Below are 23,215 nucleotides of genomic sequence, written 5' to 3'. Positions count from 1 at the left end.
CACTCTTAGCCGCTACAACCCAAAATCAAGTTGTAATGCCGCAAAATCGAATGAAACTGGCTCCCGACGAAAATAAGTTTGGGGGGGTTTTCCCAAACTTGAGAATAAACGTCATTCTCGTAACTTAATTTTGGGGTGTTGTCATTCCGTAGGGATTTTTTGTTTCAAGAACCGCTTATCAAAAGGGATTATATATATTCAATGAAGGATTTTTTTTTTTATTTTTGTTCAATGAATTTATTTTATAGAAAAAACATTTTTCCTAAACAGCCACGGCAGCAATCGAAAACGAAATATGATAAAAGTCGAAATTTTGCCATCGGAGAGCATGCATGCATTAATGTCGGTTCGGATGAACAGAGCACATACACCACTTTCCCACCATGGAACTGGTGGGAAATTTCGGTTTAACCTGAACGATGCACCCGCAGTCATCCGGAATCTCGTATACCTATAAAATAAAAAAGAAAGATAATTAAGAAAAGAGATAATAAATCAACTATCTATACATATGTATACTATTTCTCACCTTCGTATAGTAACTAGGCTGGCTAAATGAAACTTGTGAAAGCTATGTAAATCGTCACTGACTATTCACGATGTTGTTGATGGAACAGCAGGATTGTCTGGATTCCGGCGATTTATTCTACCACTTCAGTCGTTTCTGGGTGGCTCCAGCACAGGGGTTTTTAGTTGAGATGGAGCTCCCTTCAACAGTGGGTGGACGTTCCGATTTCCCGAATAGTTTATCTTCCTCCTCCCTGTCGGACTACCGGCCTGCTCGTTTTGTTTAGATCAGATAGTTCCAAATCCGCTGGAAGTAGACGCCAAAACAGCGTCTTTCGAAGAAGAGACGTCCGGAGATTAAACGTTTCTTGAAAAATTCTGTATTTGATTATTAAAGAAAGCATATATTTAAATAAATATTACCAACTAATAATCCAGACCTTTTTCTCAATTGCGAATTGCGACCAACTTGTTTGGGAACAAAACAAAACCAACCAAAAACTAAGGGAAATTTTTTTGGGGCGGTCAGTTCGAGCTACGAACTTTCATTTTGGGGTACCCAAAATTAAGAATGTCAGCTGAACTTTGTTTTGATGCGCTGGCGTTCTTAATTTTGGGTTATTATTATTCTGAGTGCAATCGGCAAGTCAGACGTTGGTAATTTAAAATAAATTGAAAAAAAAACACAGAGATAGAAAGACAGAAAGTCAGAAAGAATTACAGTCAGAAAGTAAAAAAATAAGGAATTAAAAATGTCGATAATAAAATAATAAAGATTTAAGGAGTTCAGATACTCAGACAGTCAGAAAATCAGAAAGACAGAAAGACAGATTGTAAAAAATATAGAAAGCCAGAGAGTTAGCAAGTCTAAAAGTCAGCAAAAAGGAGACAAGAAATTCTGAAAAGTAAAATGTGAGAAAACCATATTGACAGAAAGCCAGACAAGGATTCAAGAAGTCTTGGAAATCAAAAAGTCAGAAAGTAAGATAATCAGAATGTATACAAAATATTAAAAAAAAAAATTAGGTAGAATTCTTGAACTGATATTTGGAATTCAAAACTTGCCTTCAAACTTCTTTCAAGATTTTCAAAACTTCAACCTTTAAAAAATGATATTTTTTGTTTTTTAAATAAATCAAAAAAACTTGAAAGCATCATTTTAATATTTTAGGTTTTTTCATGATGTTTTGAAAAAGATCATAAAGATTTCAGCAGATCCAACGAACGTTAAGAAAAAAAACCCGATCCATTTCCGTTAGAAAAAATTTCCACTCTACCTTTTTGTTCTCTTATGTTCTTCTTCTTCTATCCGTCTCGTTCTCTCCTCCGTCTCTCTTCCTCTCTGTCTTCTTACAGTTTTGATCGATATACTTCATTTTCGTTTTTTCGTTCTAGAGACCATCTCACAAGTACTAGTTTTGTATTTGCTAATTTCGATCGTAAAAATAAAAACAAAAAAAAACTCGAGCATATCTTGAATAACATTTATGTGGTTGTCAGCGTGAAAAAAACCCGTTTCCCAAGACATTTTACTGCTATTGCTATTCGATTTGAGCAAACTCTTAGTTGAAATCAGTTTATTTGGAAAAAACGGAATGCGAAATGATTTTCCGAATTTTGTGCAATGACTCCAAAAAAAAACCCCTTTCCTCCACAATAAAACGAAAGTTAACATAAAAAAATAACACCGAAACCATTCTTACCAATAAGGAAAATCCAACTCCACCTTAAAAATAAAAAAAAAATCAATAAAAGAAAAACACTGAGCTTTCATCTAGCTTTATGCGTAACGTTGCTTAGTTTTGAGTTTGATTATTTCCGTTTCGTTTTTCTTTTGTATATTACGTTATTGGCTTAGTAACACATATTTTGTAAAAATATGATTTGGTTGCCTTGTGTGTTGCCAGCCCGTTAGTAACAATCCTGCTGATGATGCGTGCGTGCGTGCGTTCGTGCATTCGTGCGTTGTAGATGGTTTGAACCTTGCTTAGCCCGACCACTGAGTAGTGCTTAAAAACGTGCCACCTGTGTGTTCTGCTACTACTATTTAGAGATGCTTTTTTACTAACGAGTATGTGCCTGTGCTTTGAACGTGTAGCCAGTATGTGTCTGTAATATTTTGTTTATCGAATTATCTACCTACAATCTCAAACGACAACACCAAAAACCTCCTCATAAGGGGTGCTTGTTTATAGTAAAAAAAATTTTTTACAAGATGTCACGTTTTTGAAAAAGTTTCTGGAAAAAAAAATACACTAAAAAGTTCCGATCTCATGGTTTTCAAGACCCAGAAGCATTGCTTTAGAACGAAAAACATTGAGTTTTTACCAAAATCCGTTATTATCGGTGTGATTGATGAGGGCAAACATAAGTTAGATGCCGGAGCAGGAGTTTTACATTGCAACAAATAGGTTACTGGTCTCGAAAAGGTAAGATGCGAAAAAAGGAAACATTACTAAAATAGGATTTTTTCCCAAATATCCGATTGTCCCATAATACGGAGTTTGGAAAGGTAACTCAGCTTTCTCAAGAACATCTTTAGCGTGCTGAGTCGATTTGAGGTCATTTTTGAATTTTTCAAACTCTGGGGTCTAAAAAGCTTCGTTTTGATTCAACACTCATCCACGATTTTTTGCAGAATTTTTAAGTAACGTTTACATGAGTAAATTTGTACCTTGAGGTTTGTATGGAAAAATTGAATATTTTATACTGAAAAATCAACATCGTTATTGTTTCTTCTTTTTGCTTTTTTTTTGCCAATTTATAAATACTCTAAAATCAATTTTATGTTGAACAACTTTGTCGAATACCGTAACTTCGTATCTTATTAGGACAAAAAAGTTATGAGATGTTATATGAGGGCATGTCTTTTGGCATTGAAAAACAATAAATTTAATTGACATCACTGCTAAGTGCCTAGCGACTACAGACCCAGAAGAAACACTTCAATTACTACTAAGTACGCATTTTCCAGGATCCATCGAAGGGTTAGAGATTATGGACACTCTGGCTGGAAGACCCAGTCGAAGTGTTAGACGCGAGGAAGCTCTCCGCAAATCGCGCACAATCTTTACACCGTCAATGGTTAACTGGGCAATAAGTACATTCGAGCCATTTAAAGCTGCTGGTGAAGATGGAATTATGCCAATCCAGATACAGCAAGCAAAACAAATGGTAACACCTGCCTTGGTAGAGATGTTTGTCGCCAGTATGACCCTCTGTCATATTCCCACCCAGTGGAAAAAGGTGCGCGTTATCTTCATTCCGAAACCAGGAAAAAAAGATAAAACTCAACCAAAGGCATTTAGACCTATCAGTTTGACATCCATTATTTTGAAAATAATGGAGAAGATACTTGTCGAGCACATTAAATCTCAGTATCTTAGCTTTTGTAAGCTGAACAATTTTCAGTTCGCTTACAAAAAAGGTATGTCAACGGTTACGGCCTTACATACCTTAACACAAAAACTAGAAAAGACAATGGAGGCAAAAGAAATAGCACTTGCTTCTTTTCTAGACATTGAAGGGGCATTCGACAACGCATCTCATTACTCAATCGAATCAGCTATGAAAAGACGAGGGTGCCACATGGCAATTGTTAACTGGACTAGTACCATGCTGATAGATAGAACCATTTATGCAAGTTTGGGAGGACTCACGATCAGTGCCACTCCAACTAAGGGATGTCCCCAAGGTGGGGTTCTATCACCGTTGTTGTGGTCATTGATCGTGGACGACCTCCTAAACAAACTTGTATCTATGGGTTTCGAAGTTATTGGCTTTGCAGACGACGTAGTAATAATAGTTCGGGGAAAATATGAGAATGTGTTGTCAAACAGAATGCAATCTGCACTTAATTACGCACTATTCTGGTGCAGGGAAGAGGGACTGAACATTAACCCTTCCAAAACTACTGTGATAGCATTCACTATGAGACGAAAAATTGCATTAAAACCTCTAACACTAGATGGGGAAGTGCTAAACTTCGAATCGCAGGTGAAATATCTAGGAATCATACTAGACTCAAAACTATCATCTAACCCACAGTTAGAGCATGTAATAGCCAAGGCTACAACAGCTCTATGGGTTTGCCTCAAAGGAGTAGGGAAAAAATGGGGACTAAGGCCGAAAATCATCCATTGGATATTTACAGCTATAATAAGACCCAAAATCTCCTATGCCTCCTTAGTATGGTGGACCAAAACTGTGCAAGCTACGGCCCGGAAGAAATTAGCGAAGCTTCAAAGAATAGCAACGCTATCTATAACTGGCGCTATGCGAACCACATCAAGCGAGGCTCTGAATGCACTACTAAATATTCTGCCACTACATCAATTTATTGAGTTAGAGGCAGAACGTAGTGCCTTGAGACTCTCAAAAATCAAAACTCTCTATGAGGGGGATCTTACAGGACATCTAAAAATCCTGAATAAATTTAAAATAAACTCACTTATTGTAAGGAATGATGACTGGATGGAGCCCGTTTTCAACCTAGACATACCATACAATGTAACTATCAACGATAGGGACGTGTGGGAGTCAGGTGGTCCTAAGGTTCCTCCCGGATCGATTAAATTCTTTACTGATGGGTCAAAAATGGATAACAGAACTGGGGCAGGGGTGTTCGGACCTAGACTCAGGATCTCAATTCCTATGGGAAACTGGCCAACAGTATTCCAAGCAGAAGTTCAAGCAATTCTAGAATGCACTTTAGCCTGTTTGAAAAGAGGATACAGGTACACAAGAATCTATATATTCTCTGACAGCCAGGCCGCTCTCCGAGCACTAAGTACGTTCACATGTTACTCCAAGCTAGTATGGGAGTGTATTGTTGCACTAAGAAACCTGGCCATACGGAACAGAGTATTTTTATTCTGGGTTCCAGGCCACTGCGGTATCCTAGGGAACGAAGAAGCAGACCAGCTAGCTAGGGAAGGATCTCAGGGCCTGTTAATTGGACCAGAACCCTTCTGCGGAGTATCGAGGAGTGCCTTGAATATGGAACTCAAGAACTGGGAAAGCACCACTATTGTCTCCAACTGGAGAACAGCAGAGGGAGCAGCTCAGGCGAAAAGATCCATTGAACCAAGCGCACGACTCTCCAAAAACATGTTGAACTTAAGTAAGCACGAGTTAAGTACTTACACAGGTCTCTTGACCGGACATTGTCCAACAAAACAACATCTCAAACGGATAAACATTATTCAAAACGACGACTGTCGGTTCTGCGGGTTCGAAAGAGAAACTGCAGAACATCTTCTATGCAACTGCTGCGCCCTCCTTAATAGGAGAGAGCGTGCTCTTGGGGCAAAGTTAATAAGCGCACAAGACATATGGTGGCATATCAGCCCTAAGAAGGTTATATCATACATCTTTGATATCATACCCGATTGGGATAAAATGCTTAGTCAGCAATCAACTGTCACTTTAACCCATAGTGCAGGTGAGCCTGATAGCATACAGTAACGCGGGGTAATTACCACAATAGATCAACTACTGGTCGCAGTGGGCTCTCCCCTACAAGGAAAAAAAAAAAAGTGCCTAGCGAGATGTGTCATGACTACGTTTCATGTAATGCTTCGTGAGGCACTAGCAGTGATATCAATTAAATTTATTATCTTCAATGCCAAAAGCCATAATCCTGACAGCAAAACAATTTTTAGCATAATAAGATACGAAGTTATTGTTTTCGACAAAGTTGTTCAGCGGCGAATTTCTTTTACATAAAGAATTTATAAATTGACCCAAAAACCATGAACATACTCGGATTCACAGAAGAAACATAAATTATGGTACAAAATATTCTATTTTCCCATAAAAACCTTAAAGTTTAAATTTACTCATGTAAACGTTACTTAAAAATTCTACAAAAAATCTTGGATGAGTTTTGAACCGAAACAAAGCCTTTTAGACCCCAGGGTTTGAGAAATTCAAAAATGGCCCTTAATCCACTCTGTGATACAATGCTAAAAATTTTCAAGAACATTTACTTTCTTCGCTAAAACAAAATTTCTAATTTTTTTTAATTACTACTGGCGCTTAACTCACAACTTTTGAGAAATCGGAGTAGATATTAAATGATCTAAAATCCATCACTAACTGATTTTATGAATTTACGTTGGAAACGGGATGGCGATCGTTATAAAGTTTCTGATGGTTACCTTAATAAAGCGTTTTGTTGATTTTTTCTGCAGCAGGATGTCCTGCAGAAAAAAATTCAGGTGTGAAAATCATTGGTTCTAAATCAACAGTTGAATATTCCAGTTCATAAGGCTGATTTGGAAAACTATCGAATTGATTAAGAATTAAATCAAAGTATGTATGTCAATTGGATCGAGAGGACCATTAAATTCTGTATAGAGCGGAATGCCTAGTGTATAATACCTTGTTGGTATGAAAATCCTTCAGGTAATTTGGATCGGGAGGATAACAATTGAAATTATTCTAGAGCTGAATATTCAATACCTACATCAAAGTTGGATCAGGTAACCTTTGTGTCGTTCAGTCTGGAATAGAAAGTCTATAGAGCGAGATGTGCAGGACAAAAATAAATAGACCTCTGCTGTTGGATCGAGATGACCAACTTGAATATCGTTCAGAAGGGTTCACTTGAAGAATTATATGAGTTGAGATGAATAGTGTTCCTTGTGTTTGGCGTGTGAGACGTTCTATTCCAGAGAAAAGTTTAAGTCTGCCAGTAGAATACGAACCAAATTTGCACACCTTAGTAGCCTTAAGCCCCGCAGAAAATTGGTGTACAAGTACAAATCTCATATTCAACCACTTTGAAATTGTAAACTTAGTGCACTTCTTGGAATTTAGTGCACTCACCGTTATCAATACAAACCACACCGCGTCACCCTAGTTTTCCACTCTGGGTTATTGGGTGCATTGGGACCTCTACTCCCTGAAGTCCACCTGAAGCCTCTGACCTGGAGTCCCATCCAGAGTTGAGAGAATTCGCCCGCCACGCTTGACTGGACTAGCTATTTTCCCTTAACATTACAGCTCCGTACTCAATTGACGGAACCTCACTAATCACATGGCGGAAAAAGCACGACTATAGTGAATATTTCTCCGGCTTGTAACTGACGAGCTCTTCACACTTCGAATGAAGAAGTAAGAAATGACCTTGGAAGCAAAAAAAAACTTTCCAGTTCGGCTGCTGGTAGGGAGCACCGCTTGCAATAACAAACTGAAAACGGGCTTGCTGGTAGGAGCAACAATAACAATAGTAAATGCGTTTATTGTTCGCCTTCGGTCGTCTGACACGTTCGTCGCCATGTTACCCATATTCGGGTGACGGGTGTATTTCCCGGGAGGCGCCGAAGACGTGTGACGCTCTCTGACGTTCTTTAAAACACCTAGAAGTATCTTGAACGGATTGTTAGAAAGTGTTTAGCGAACGAAACCGACCTTCTTGAAAGAAGTTGCAATAAAAGCGCTTAGAATTTCCTTTATCAATATTTTTGCATTTCAAAAGGCGATGCAAGTGCTTGACTATTATTATGATTATTAAAGATTGATTTATTTACGGCATTTTGAAACTGGTGTCATTCATCCCCAGCATACTTAAGGCTAATTTACAGTAAATCTATCATTTTAGATTCTTTTAAGAATTCAATCATTTTTTCTGCAGTTTGATCATCGTTCTTCAGACTTGTGCAAGGATAAGGATCTATCTAATGTTTTGGTCTTAAACTATCGTATTTTAAACAATTAAAAGTAAGTGAATCATATCGTTTCTCGTTCCACATGTGACACAGTTAGTTCTTGACTAGTTGAAAGTAATTTGAGTACCTGAGACTCCCGTTAAATATTGATTCAACCAAATGTGAACTCCTGAGTTCCATCTTAAAGTAAGAATGTGCCTTTTGGCTGCTTAAAACCTCTCCTCATAGAGACTCGGGATTAAACACACAAACCTCTCTTCTTGAAAACTTCCCAGTTAACATTAATCGACAGAGAGGTAACTCAAATCGCCAGTGGAATCGGTACAATACTTCTGGAATGTTCTGACAATTTTGCATCATCTTATCGACAGAGAAAAACACACCATACACGAGTCGTAAGTTAGAGTTTTCGTTTATCCATTAAATCCCCACAATTTTTTCAATAATCCGTAGAAAATCCGTAGGAAATGCTGAAAATCCGTAGATTTCGAGCATCTTTCTGAAGACCCGTGGAAGTGCTCAAAATCCGTAGATCTACGGAGAAATCTGTAGTTCTGGCCACGCCCAGGGACAGACACAAACATGATCCGAATCGTGTTTGTATGTTTCTCTTCGGTACGCGTGTTTACCTCAGAAGCAGGGTTGCCAACATTTTTTTTTTCAAAAATCAGGGAACCGGTGAAACAAAAATCAGGGTAAATCAGGCTACGTGAAAGAAACGGAAATTTCGCTCAAGGTGTAACTTTTTTTGCTCATCACTCCGCATTTTTACTCTAATATGTGTTGTAACCCTACTTGGTTGAATACTCCTACTAAATCAAAGTAATGGGACGATTCCATTTCATTCCCTTTTTTTAAATAAAAATTCAAGGGAATCTTTCGATTGCTTTGATTTAGCCACATTTTCACTTTTTAACTTCAAATGCTTGTCAGGCTGAGCCTCGAAAAATCAGGCAAATCCTGAAAAATCAGGCACATTGGCATCTCTGCTCAGAAGTAGACTGCTTCGATTAAAAGCGCGGATAAATGCACGCATTCGTATTTAATCATTGCCTGCCTATATCTCGGTGGGAAAAGGTGAATGAAAATTCATCGTTCTTCGAGTGTAGACTCAACGAAATTATAACTGATTTATTCTTAGTTAGGTGACTCAATTCTCATTGTTTTGCATGCTCTGTTGATTTCTGAGGGGACGCTTGAACAGGGCTGCCAATTTGCAAATAATGAGCCCGATTTTTGGAGGCCCTACATGAGAACCTGATAAGACTACGTTTTCCCTGATTTTTGGAAAATATGATTTTTACTGATTTTTGAGAATATGACGGAAAATGAATTGAAGACATTGGTGGAAATCAAAATGTTGATTGTCATCCAAGAAAAAATAAGTCCTCACTTCGATCGACGATTCCGTTAAACCATACCCAGTGAACATTTTGGTCTGTATATTTCAGTTGTTTCTGAGATATACACACTTTTGTACAATCTGAAAAAGTTGTATAGAATATTCTATATGAGCCTGTACGTACCAAAGTGGAGGCAATATACGGACCAAATTCTGCCCACCTTGAAAAGATAAAACTTTGTATTGCGTTTTCAACAATTTGATAGCAACTTTGCTTCGCATAAAATCTTAGAATTGTACAACTTAAAACTTTCTATTGCCTGCCCTACAATTTGATTAGAATTTCCTTTTGCAGATAGCCTGAGGTTTGTACAACTTTCTTCGCCATGTAATACAATTTATTGTTACTGTATCCCAAAGCAATTATATTTTTCCCTTATTACGATTTTACTATGAATCGCCTTGAACATTAATACAATAGAATTTAATGTTTACTGCGAAAAAAAAATTGAACTTAATACAACTTTATGTGTCTCTTTTTCCTCAGTCTCGAACTCACAACGTTCCGATCCCTGTCTTTCGATACTTCCTCGGCGCCATTTCATGTTGATACAAACAAGCAAATTTGTTCATGTACAGTTGAGAGTTCTGTTTAAAAATCAGTTGATCGTATAAAATACCACTGACTGCATCATTTCGGACTTCAAATCTATTTATAGATGCCGTTTTTTGAACAACAACTTTGATCTATCGCATAGACGATTCTATAACAATCAATAATTGTATTCAGCGCTGTGCGATCTTAGCTAGCTATTTACTGTACTGTTAAACAATTTGACACAGACAGTACGATTTGACAATTTGATCTACAGATTGTTTAAATTCCACTATACGATGATCTTACAATAACTGTACGACCTTTCATGGAAATAATATGTCATCATAGATCGCAAGCATGAAAGATTGCGTAATTGTACAGTGGGATATAATATTGAGCTTTACACAATTCTACTGCAATTCAAAACAACTTTAGTGATCTTTCTATACGATTAACAAAATATTACCGTATATAATGAACTATACAAACCATAAACGATAAAATATAACTTGGTTTAGCTACAACATGATTAATTAACACTGCCTTCATGTTTGAAACAAAATTTGTCAAGGATTTCCAATTTTTGCAATTGTTGTCATAAGATAATTACGATATTACTAAGTATAGGAATTGCATTATTATCAATTATTTACCGATTAAGTTAATCTCAATAAGCGACTTTGAATGACATGTATGAATAGATTGTTTAAATTACACTATACGATTTTCTCACAATTACTGTACAACCTTGCATGGAAATAATATGTCATCATAGATCGCAAGCATGAAAGATTGCTTAATTGTACAGTGGGATTAAATATTGAGCTTTACACAATTCTACTGCGATTCAAAACAACTTTATTGATCTTTCTATAAGATTAACAAAATGTTATCGTATGTAATGAATTATACAAACCATAAATGATAAAATATAACTTGGTTTAGCTACAACATGATGTTTATACAATTCCAATTTAAACTGGATGCATATACAATCGAAAATGAACACTGCTTTACGATTTCTGGTTATCTGGGTATATCCTGATTTTTATATCTCATGTCCCTGAATTGAAAAAAATGTTACAAACTGCGAGCGAACTCTGTTAATGCCCGACGTCTCTTGTCTTGACAAGTAGCAGTTGAAAACTGGATCAGCACACATTTATTTAAGAAACCTAAATGAAACGATATTTTCCATCAAAACACTCATCTATATCTTTATACTCAAAATAAAAAAATTTCGAGAAGTGGTGGCCAGTTTGCTATGAATGCTAAAACCGAAAAAAAAAAATTAAGGCTGTATCCAGTTCTAAGCCAAGATCTGTAACCGCGATCAGTTTCTACAACCTCGATGGAAGTGTTATTTGACTATTTGAACATGCCTTTATTACTTATGATAGCTGTTTATTAGAACTTTAATAGATGTGTGAGGACAATTTCATGATCGAATTTTGAAAATCGCCTATATATGTACCTGCATTTTGTAGATTGTCCCAAAAACCTGACCTGTTCAAAATTTGAGCTCTATCGGACTTAATTTAGGGGTGCCTCAAAGCGCTCAAAGTGTCGTTTTTTTACCCTCAAAAATCACCAAGTGGGGGGACAAAGGAAACCGGAAAAATCGAAATTTTAATTTCGATGCAAAATGACTTAAAAATGAATAAAACCTCGAAATCTTATGTTATCTCGAAAAAAAAATATTGTCAAAAATCGACATAATACTTTAAAAATCACGTAAGGGGAGGATCAAAGGAAATCGGAAAAAATTTAATTTTGATGCCAAACGACATAGAAATGCATGAAACATCGAGCTCTGATGTTATGTCGACAAAAAAAATATTGGCTAAAATCGACTTTCTGGGACTGGGAAAACAGTCCCAGAAAGTCAGTTTCAGGCAAAATTTTTTTTTAGATAACACCGAGTCAAGACATTTCATGCATTTCTTAGTCATTTGGCATCAAAATTCAAATTTCGATTTGTCCGTTTTCTTTTGGTTCTCCCTTTGATGACTTTTTAGGGTAAAAAAAACCGAAACTCTATGCGCTTTGAGGCGCCCATACATAAAGTCTGATTGAGCTGAAATTTTGCACAGGTCTGTTTTTTGAGTCTGTTCGCGAAATTCGACAGTAGGGCTGCCGCCCTACTATCCATAAGCCGACGATCTTTAAGTTTTCTCTAAAAGACTTATAGTCTCTGTGCTAAAGTCCTGATGGAGATTTTCTTGACAGTTGATAAAATTTACATTTTTTTACCCGGATCAATGCTTGTTTGCCGCTTTCAAAAACGTGACATCGACTTGCTAAATATACGGATGGAATGTTGTGTGGAGCTTTTTCTAGAAAAATGTCAAAACAGTTAGAACTTAATATTTTCTGTTCTTTAATTTGTAAAAAATATAAATATAAAACATATTTGTACTTAAAGGATGTAAAAACGAAAACACCCTTAACACCCAACACGATCACTCGAATAGAAAAATGAAAAAAACACCCACACTCAAGAAATCAACTCACAATTACTTCTCGAAGAGAGAATATAAAAGATGTAGCTTACCATTACATGAAATTTAAAATCGTATTTATTCTATTTTCCGGCGTCTCAACTCACAATCCATACATGTAAACCAAAACCACTCCCAATCGAAATAACAGTTTTTCATTCGGCTGGAGCATATCAGGAAATGTTTCACCCAGAAGGGTGGCGTCTTCATCCTGGAGGAGTACAGTGAGTATTGCGGTTTTCCACGCTTTAAATAATCTTAACATTCGATTTTTGAAAGTTTCGCATTCTTTTTACTTCTGTTTCACATGAAAACTGTATTACACACGTTCATCTTTCTTCCAGATCCCAAAACGCGACAGCTGATTCAGCGAAAGTTCAAATCTGCATTGGTAATTATCTCTCCAATATTTGTGTTTTTTTTCTTTTCTCCTACCACACCCAATTGTTTTTGTGAATTCCCAAACCATTTACTCACTGTTTGCAGTTAGGCATGATTTTGTTTTTTCGGTATTGAATGTGTAAATTGGTTTGTTGGTAAAAACATTTATTTTTCAAATTGGTAGAGAAAAAGGTGAGCTTCATTGATCAATTAGCTGAAAATTGCTGGAGTTTGATTTGTTTCACTAGAGAGGTCGCAAGTTGAAATCGGAGCTAAACAAATTTCTCGAGGTACCAACACTAGAAGCTTATGCTAGCGAACTCGCGACAATAATTTTCGACACCCACAAGTCAAAGCCTTTCACTAGAGGGGTCTCAAGTTTAATTCGGAGCTTAACTAATTTCTACCGGTATTAATACTAGAAGCTTGTACTAGCGATCTTGCGACACTTATTTTCGTCACAAACAAGTCAAACCCTTTCACTTGACCGATCGCAAGTTGAAATCGGAGCTGAACTAATTTCTATTGGTACTAACACTAGAAGCTTGAACTAGCGAAATCGCGACAATAATTTTCGACACCTACAAGCCAAACCCTTCCACTAGGGGGGTCGCCAATTTAAATCAGAGCTTAACTAATTTCTCACGGTATAAGTACTAGTAGCTTGTACTAATGAACTCGCGGAACTTATTCTCATCATCAACAAGTCAAACCCTTAATAATAATATAATAAAATGGAAGTCAAACCTTTTCACTAGAAGGGTCGACAGTTGAAATTGAAGCTTAACTAATTTCTCGCGGTACCAACTCTAGTAGCTTGTACTAGCGAGCTCGTGACACTAATTTTCGTCACCTACAAGTCAAACCCTTCCACTAGAGGAAGTTGAAATCGGAGCTAAACAAATTTCTCGCGGTACTCACACTATAAGCTTGTACTAGCTACCACGCGACACTAATTTTCGTCACCAACAAGTCAAACTCTTTCACTAGAGGGGTTGCAAGTTGATATCGGAGCTAAACTAATTTCTACCGGTACTAACACTAGAAGCTCGTACTAGCGAGCTCGCAACACTAATTTTCGTCACCTACAAGTCAAAGCCTTTCACTAGAGGGGTCGCAAGATGAAATCGTAGCTAATTTTTTTTTCTTTGTACCAACACTATAAGCTTGTACTAGCTACCTCGCGACACTAATTTTCATCACCTACAAGTCAAACCCTTTCACTAAAGAGGTCGGGAGCTCAACTTATTACTGCCGGTACTAAAACTAGAAGCTTGTACTAGAGAGCTCGCGACACTAATTTTCATCACCTACAAGCCAAACCCTTCCACTAGAGGGGTCGCAAGTTGAAATCGATGCTAAACTAACTTCAAGCGGTACCAACACTAGAAGATTTTACAATACTAGTAGCTTGTACTAGCGAACTCGCGACACTTATTTTCGTTACCTGCAAGTCAAAGCCCTTCACTTGACCGATCGCAAGTGTAAATCGGAGCTAAACTAATTTTAAGCGATACTAACACAAGAAGCTTGTACTAGCGAGCTCACGACACTAATTTTAGTAAAATTGTTATCGTCAAGCTACTCATAAACACTTTCAATGGTATGAAAGTTTAGACTATACTGAGATGAACCTTTCGGCGACCTCCTAGATAAACCTTGAAAGCCTCCAATACCATTTAATGCCTTGGCTTTTCCATCAGTTGTGCATGCCCACGCTGATGTTTTAAGAATCCGTCGCAAAAAACTGTCAAAAGGTTCCAAATCTGACTACCAGAAGCGCTGTTGTAAACTATGCAATGCGCTAAGGTTATAAATGAACAAACACGCTTCCTACAGCGACTTTTTCAGCTTGATCGCATGATAAGCTCACGATAGAGTGCTTTTATGCTGCTTTTTGTTTCATTTTGATTTGCTGACAAATTACAATTTTTAACTGTTCCAATGTCCCCCAACGTTCGTCTCTCGCACAAACTCGTCGGCTTTTGAACTAGAACCCACTGCAACTTCCGAATGTTTCGTCACCCAAAAAAAAAAAAACAAAACAAAAACAAAACTGGTACAAAACTGTCTAATGCCTTTGAACCTACTACTTGCCCCTCATCTTGTGTTGTGTACAAATCGAAAAAAAAACTAAACCGAAAACGAACCAATATCTAATAACCATAAAACAAACAAAGGCAAACGAAGCCGCCCTTTGTCTGCACAGAATCTTCTCGGTGTGCCACGCGAAGCAGATGCTCCGGGAACGGCAGGGATCCGCTGCGGATGCCTAAGCAACGTCGCTCGCTTTCCCTGCAGCACCACCGCCACCAGTAATGAAAGTGCCTCGCCTTCACGGTCGCAAACCTATCTGTGTGCTAACGTATCTATCCGGTAGAATAGAGATGTCGCTGTTGCGTGTTGTGTTACGGTCTCGTTATGGCTTCGGGAAAGCGAGCACAGGACGAACGACCGGAGGAGGCCTGCCTTGCTGAAAGCACCCGTGCATTATGTTCGGATGAAAACGTATCTCTACTACTACTACTTCTACAGCTCTAGTACTGCCACTAACTCTGCTGCATGCTTAGTGTGCGAGTGTCTGTGTGTGAGTGTGATATCTCCCCTATTACTGTCTCCCACCCGCTCCGCTGAAAGTAAGTTTGAACTGTCTCTGTTTTCTTAAGTTTTGATTTTGTCTTTTTTTTAGTTTGCCTAACTTTTGGCGATTCCTTTAAAAGATGTTATTTTTTTTGGAACTGTTAAACCCAAGTAGAAGTATTTTGTTATGCGTTTCGTTTTGTTTGTTATTAGGAAAATCCGATAGTTAGATGAGCATGCTGCCCATGGCCTACTACAACTAGATCTGATTGACTCTAGCCGATGTAACAAAAAGACGATCACTAGATTAGAAAACAAAATACCCATCCCCATGCTCATGGAAGTACTCGGACCTGTCTCAGTAGACGGAAATTGATTTGATTTTTTTCCATTCCCTCATTCTTTGAAGGCCGATGACATTTGCTACTCGGTATTGTGTGTCTTTTCGTACGTAGCCGCCGGGCAAGAATGGCAGAAAAAGTACCCGGCGATTTCGATAGCCGGTTCGACTGGATTGAACTCTCAGGTGCAAACACTAACGACGACAAGTGCCGCGATGCCGCAACAGCAGCAGCAACAACAACAGCAAGTGGCTCATCAGGCGCCTCCCTCGGCCAAGATCAGTACCCAGCTTGTGCAACCCCCAACCCAAAACAATCACAAAATACAACAAACTCACCTGCCGCAGCAGGTCTCCCCGAAACTTCAAACCATCATCAGCAAACCAGTTCCTCAGCAGACCCATCCGACGGCCATTCAGCAACCAACGCAGCGTTCGCAGCAGCCTCAACAACAACAACAACAACAACAACAGCAACAGCCCGCAGTCGCGGAAATTCCTGTGGCAACGACAACAGCACCAATAACGCCATCTGTGGCGCCTCAGCCCAAACAACCTCCGACGCTTCCAGCGAGACCAACTTCTTCAAACGGATCAGCATCCAACTCCACCTCCTCATCAACTTCAACCTCGAATTCATCGGAGCCGCCCAAAATGAAGGCACCGGTGCTGCCATCGGCGACGGCCACTAGCGGAAGCCGGCTTCCACAGCAATCGTCACTCCCCAATCGCGGTCCTCCGCCGGCCATTCCCCCACGAATCGGTCTCGGTCAGCGGTCCGGCTCGGTTCAGATCCCGTCCAGCTCCCCGACCGGTGGTGGCCACTTCCGGCAGCTCAAACGTCAAACTTCGGCCGCCTCGCCGCCCAATCAATCGCCTCCATCGACGGCTCAGATGATGTACCAGCAGCGGCAGAATATGTTGAGGAAAAATTAAGCGGGGATTTTGAAAAGAAAAATCGTTAATCTAAGTTCAAAGGCGTATACAAAAATCTTAATTTTGATTGAAAATTTATGTTTAATCCTAGTTTCCGACTCAAGTATACTTTCCTCGAAATCAACCTTAAATCTTAACTTGAAAAGTAATGAAAGAGAATCAAAACTAGAATTATGAACTAGCATTCCAACTGCAATGCTGAACTCGAATCGGAACTCGAACTCTGAGTTGAAATTCTGAACTAAGATCTCTGATCACACTGACATGACACTTAGAATAAAAAACCGATCATTTTCTGGCTAATTTTGCCACCTATCGTCGGTGTTGCGAACCCGCAAAATTTTATAAAAAAATGCCCTGTAGGAAAAATGTATCTTTTTAGCCCGATTTTATCATTGAAATTGCCTATTTTTCCTTAAAAGCTGGGTGGGACTTTCTTACTGGAATTGCAAGTCTTCAAATCGATTGATGCGCACTCTGGAATCCTATCCTGGATTCCTCTGGAAGAATATCCAACAAACGAAATCGAGTTTCCAGTAGATATGGTCAGTGCTGAGAGTTTGAATTTAAATTTTAAACTAAAATTCCAAACTTTTAATAAGATCCAGGATTCCAAATTCGAACTTTCTGCTGAAGAAAGAATTCTGCACACAAACTAAGAGCTAGTAATTCGAAATCAAGTTTTAACTCAAGAACTCGAATTTCGAACACGAGTACCGTTATCGATTTCTGAACATAAAATCTTACTCACAATCTGAACTCGAGTTCTGATCTCGAGCACTTAAATAGAATTCTGACTTTGTAAACTGATTTCGAATTTCGAACTTGATTTTCGAGCTCGAATTTCAAAATCCATTTCTCAATAAAGGTATTTAGAACTTCAATTCTAAACTCGAATCCGAACTCGAATTCCGATTGTTAGTGTTCTGAAGAATTAGTGACCTTTTGAATTTTGAACTCAAATTTTAAAACTATTTCTGAATAAAAAGAATTTAGAACTCCAATTTTAAACTCGAATCCAAACTTGAATTCCAAGTTCTCTGACGAATGAAGTAAAACAACTGTTTTTTTACTCAAACGTTTTGATCCTCATTGGGTCTTCTCAGGCGCGAAAGAGTATTCTCGTGATCTTGAGATATGCTGAGTAAACCCTTACAATCAAACGACACTTTTTCGCCCCTGAAGAAGACACCATAAGGAACGAAACGTCGGAGTACGAAAACAGTTGTTTTTACTTTATAAATCCGAGATTGAAAGTCGTTTTAACTTCACTCAAAAATCAACTATTTAAAACAGTCGTCCCTGTTTATCGAGATTTTAAATTCTAATCTCGAACACAAAAATAGAATTCTGACTTTGCAAACTGAGTTCAAATACTGAACACGATTTTTGAGCTCGAATTCGAATCGAATTTTGAACTTTTATTTAAAAGTCGATTATCGAAAGGAAGAATTCTTAGCTTCTATTCCAAACTCTCAAACCGAATTCAAGATATGAACTAGAATTCTATAAAGGTTTATCAACTACTATCAGCCTCTGTATTATAAATTTATAAAATATATAAAATTAAATCCTCTTTAGGGGTGAAAAACTGTCATGTTCTTGAATAAGGAGGGATCAAATCTATTAAAAAACGACAATTTTTTGCACTAAAGTTTTTAGTCCGAATACCTCGTGGATTTAATAATCTCGAAAATTATGCTCGTTTTTTCATGTTTTAAGTTCTAAATGTGAATGTTTTGTTAAAAAAGATTTTTATTGAAAAGTTTTTGGATGATCCTTTGGTTAACGATAAAGATGCACCATTTCAATCAGGAACTGATTCCAAATCGACATCCCACTGTAAATAGAAGAGCTTTTGGTCTATGAATCAACATAATCAACTTTAAACAGCGAATCAGGACCGCTTTAAATTAAAAAAAAAATAATCATTTATTGACCGCACGAGAAAAACAGCAAACTATATCACAGCTGCATGGCAAGCGATTATTGAAAAAAAGAATCTAGAAACAAAATCTATATCTTGAAAAACTTGGATCTTTCTTCAAGAAGAAGGTAAGGGAGCGTAGATGTAAATACACTTGAAATCACAAATTGTATCTCCAACCCAAAAGTTCAACTCACTAGTCACTGAATTACAAAGCAAAAAAATCCAATAAACCAAAAACGCTGTAACGATAGCCTCTACCAACACAAACTAGATAGAAGATTTAATTCAATTTCACAATCAAGACGATGTACACACAAAAAATCGAAAATGTTATTGAAACACAATCTCTCTCGATCGTTCCCAAATGTAAAACCAGTATTAGAACTTTTTGAACATAAGGCGAGGGTTGAAGGAAGGTTTCCCAAGTTGTGTCGTTTGTTTTTATCGTTTTTTGTCGTTTGTTTCGTTTTTGGTTCACTGGTTCGATTCTCGGTGACCCGTAAGTAACGTTTCGCACGTTGATTGACCAACAAAAACTAGAACCCTAGAACAAGTAGGTATAGGTATATTTAGGTATTCTCGATGTTTAGTTCCAATTGTTGTTGTTAGGATAAACAATGTTAGAGATGTGCTTTAAGAGAGGGTTTAAGTACTAAACTGTAGGCTTAAACTAGATTGTTCAACGGTTGAACTTCAACCACATCAGCAGGTACAGTTTAGCAGATGAGCAGATCAGATCCCTCTGAGTTTGGTTGCCACTGAATTGGGTTGGGAAGGATTATGTGTGCTCAACTCACTTTCGTTTTGAGCTTGCTCGTTTGGGAAAGTCTATAGTAGCTTCGATTTAGTTTAGATAAACGCAAAAGAAAACTGTTAACGAAAAGCAAATGCTAGTCGGTATGTTTAGAGAGCGATGGTATAAAGATGATATGAACGGTTGAACCGAATAAACTTGAATCTGAAAAAGGAACATATCTTTTGAAAGCTTTTAAATATCACAAGCCCTTATCTGAGTCTTCGTTCTGTCATCAAAATGATAAGCTTTAGATGAATGAATGTCTGTAAGACTTACTTACTTACCTAATGTTCCCACGTCGATCCTTAGGTGCATAGGGCCGTGGTAAAAGACTTCCATTGTTGAGGATCCGGAGCGAGCGTCTTCACTTGGTCCCAGTCAACACTCTCGTCAACAGTTCGTATTTCGGCGGCTAGGCTTCAACGTCACGAGTTTCTGAGTCTGCCTCTTCTTCGATGTCCTTCTGGACTCCATTCAAACGCCTCTCTGCAAATTTCGTTCTCATCTTTCCGCAGCGTGTGCCCAATTCATCTCATCTTCACTTGCCCGAATCTCGATATTTAGCGCCCTTTGATGACACCAGCGATGTAGTTCGTCATTTGAGATCTAGTTGCCTGGCCACCAAGCGCGGATGATATTCCACAGGCAGCGGTTTACAAATACTTGTAGTTTTTGCGTCGTTACCGCATATGTGCACCAGCTTTCCCACCGTACAACAATACGGATTTGACGTTTAAGCTGAAGATTCGGGTTTTCGTTCGTAAAAAGATCTGGCGTGACCGCTAGATGTTCCGAAGACTCGAAATCGCAAATCAGGCTTTTCTGATCCAGGTTCGATGTCTTTCCTAATACCATCATCAGGCTTTATCTGGCTACCAAGATACTGGAAGCACTCCACTTTCTCAAGCCGTTGCCCAGCTACCACGATATTGGAAGGATTCCCTGTGTTGATTTCCACCGACTTGGTCTTTCCGTGAGCCCTGCTGCCTTGGAGCTTTCGGTGAAGCCGTTGAGTTCGTGAATTTTTGAAAAAATTAAATCTTTTCCGTCGGTTGGTTCTCATAACGGAATTTCGCCCAATAATTATATAAAAAAAACACGAGAAGCTAATTCTCTTTAATGACATGCTTGTTTTTATAAGCTTCCAAAATGCTCTTAACTCTGCTATAGAGCACTTGGTGTTGTTATTGTTTGGTTATTATTTTTCTTTGGCTTTAGCAAGTGACAGCTCGGATTGAAAAATTGAACAATTACACAGGTTTTTCAAAGCGAACGAAAGGCTTGCATCGCGCAACGTAAGGTGTGAAGAGAGGAAGAGAAAAGGGACCTAAAAAGCTATAGCCTTGAGAGCATTTGTCTGGTATTGTTTCAATTTGAGAGCAATCTGTAGCTACGATTATAGCATTGGGCAAAGGATGAGACTTACAATCGCTATTATAGCATACGATGGGAGAATCAACCCCCTGGCAACTTGACGTTTCCCATACAAATCGCGTGTGCCAGTTTTTTCTGGTTCTCTGGTTCTGTCAAATCGAAAATCGAGCTACTTCACATGTCGGAAGGACCCATATTGATACATTGTTTCTGTAACTGATTCAATTCCTGAAAAAAAGTTTTGAATTTGGAACTTTTTGCTATGATTTATGTGAAGTGAATCTGTTTTCAAAAGTTTAGTCCAAGAAAACGAGTAGAGCGTTAATTTGTGTGTATAAGGTATAAAAGTTCTGGGACTGCTTTAAATAAATCACTGATCCGGCAGTTTTTTGGGACAAGTTTACCTTCCACCGAAACTGTTGAAGATACTCAAGCACAATAAATGTAAAATACAACATTACCGCATCAATCATTAAGTGATTGCCATAAACTGCGATGTATATGAACATTTTAACATGACAAAACAATCACATTACAGCAGAACTTTTGCCATTTTATAGAAAAACTGTTCCTACACAATAAATAAATCGGTCGAATATTGAATAAGTTTAACCATTTCGGTTAAAACTTTTTTTTATTCATTCGAAAGTTATGAATTTGGCTGATTCGCACCACATTTAATATTGTGCCCTTTCCATATGCATGACTCGAAAAGTATGTATAAACAAGCGGCATACATGCGACATCTGCGATTTTGAAACAGACACACGAAACTCGACCGAACTGTCAAGTTGCCAGGGGGTTGGGGAGAATCAAGTTCCTATGGTTGACTCATTTAACTTCGTTTAACGTTACGAACCCTTGATGCAATCCAATTCATTTTATCATGGAACGGGGATTCAACCCCAAATTTATGAATCCGGTTCGGCTAAAAGCTGAACTGGACTACGAACCGAATGAAAATAAAATTGCTAATTTGCAACTTTGACAACTTTGTCATTTTGATACACACAAAAACACAGACATCGTCAGAACACGTCGACCTTATTCGATAGGTTCTTAAAATGGTATGTCCAAGACTCACAATTAATGATGTTCCAAATCGACCGATAACTACTCTCTGTAAGAAAGGCAAAAAAACTATATTTTTTCAGAATGAATCAAATTTCCATCAGGTAAAAGCAATACACTGTACCAAAGAGAATTGTTCTAACTGGTTCTACCTGAGTAGAGGTCCGTATTCCGGGAAAATAATGCTCTCAAACTCTAGCCCGTCATCGAGTTATCTAAACGCAGTTTAACTGTGTAGTTAGATAAAAACAAACAACAGAGTGAACGCCTACCAATCTAATGCAAATGATTCTGCTGATAGAAAACGAAAGACAGATGCGGTGTGAAAAGTAACTTGAGATAGTGGGTATCTATACCTAATTCAAGTTTCAATTCAAATTCAAGGCACTACCTGCTGCTGCTGCTGCACTGACGCAATGCTACAATGTTGTAGAAGAAATCGACCGGTGCGGAAGACACGCGGGAGGTTTGCTGTATGTTGTTCATGAAAACTGCATGAACTTGTGCCATTGCCGACCGACTGCTACCCTATGGTTAGTGAAAGTAATTTGAATATAAATTAAGTGGTGCAGCTATGTAAATCTAACATTGAGCTTCTTTAATTCCTAGTGTAGAAGCTAATGAGGGTCGGTAAAACTATGTAATTTAGTCGAATATAATGTTGTTTATGGGAATTGGTAAAAAAGATAGTGGTTCCCAAAGAAAATTACCTTCCCTTTTGCCAATAGAAGATGGAAGATGTTTAATGTTGCCGCTGCAGATTGTTTGCTAATAAAGAATCATCTGGTTTGACGTCAAGCTTTCTTTTTTCTGGGGGTATTTCATCCGGTGGGATGATTCATCCCGTCTCCTACCGTGGCTAGTGTGTGTGTGTTTTTTTTTGTTTTTTTTGGGATGGGGAACGAAAGGGAAAACTGGAGTTTTTGGGGGACAAATGGGTACAAGAACTTTCATATTTCTTTGTAGATGATGCTGCTCCGAAGGAATGAGAAGATTTTGCCCTCTTCTTCAAGATCATTCGACAGGATCTGTCGAAGGTTGTCGGCTAGGTCACACTCCAGGCAGGCTTGCTGGTATATGGGACATTCTGTGAGGATGTGTTTGATGGTGATGGTTATGCTGCAAGTAGGGCAGATGGGAGGGTTCTCTTTACCCATGAGATAGCCATGGGTCAATCTTGTGTGTC

General features: G+C 38.2%; 1 protein-coding gene across 8 annotated transcripts in view; it reads left to right on the top strand.

Moving 5' to 3' along the window:
- LOC129749837 (MAP kinase-activating death domain protein) overlaps positions 1-16,894 on the top strand; it is an 84,723-nt gene extending 67,829 nt beyond the window's left edge. For 7 of the 8 annotated variants that reach the window (XM_055744943.1, XM_055744951.1, XM_055744979.1 and 4 more), the window contains 3 exons: positions 12,773-12,845; positions 12,966-13,012; positions 15,992-16,894. In XM_055744943.1, the coding sequence (XP_055600918.1) occupies positions 12,773-12,845; positions 12,966-13,012; positions 15,992-16,858 (987 nt within the window). In that variant the 3' untranslated portion in view covers positions 16,859-16,894. Of the gene's footprint in view, positions 1-12,772; positions 12,846-12,965; positions 13,013-15,182; positions 15,490-15,991 lie in introns of those variants that run through there. The other variant, XM_055744970.1, reaches the window with a different exon arrangement.
- Positions 16,895-23,215: the final 6,321 nt, after the last annotated feature.

Source organism: Uranotaenia lowii, chromosome 1 (genome assembly GCF_029784155.1).
Source record: "Uranotaenia lowii strain MFRU-FL chromosome 1, ASM2978415v1, whole genome shotgun sequence".
NCBI classification, from domain to species: Eukaryota; Metazoa; Arthropoda; class Insecta; order Diptera; family Culicidae; genus Uranotaenia; species Uranotaenia lowii.
This window is presented reverse-complemented; position numbering and strand designations above follow the sequence as displayed.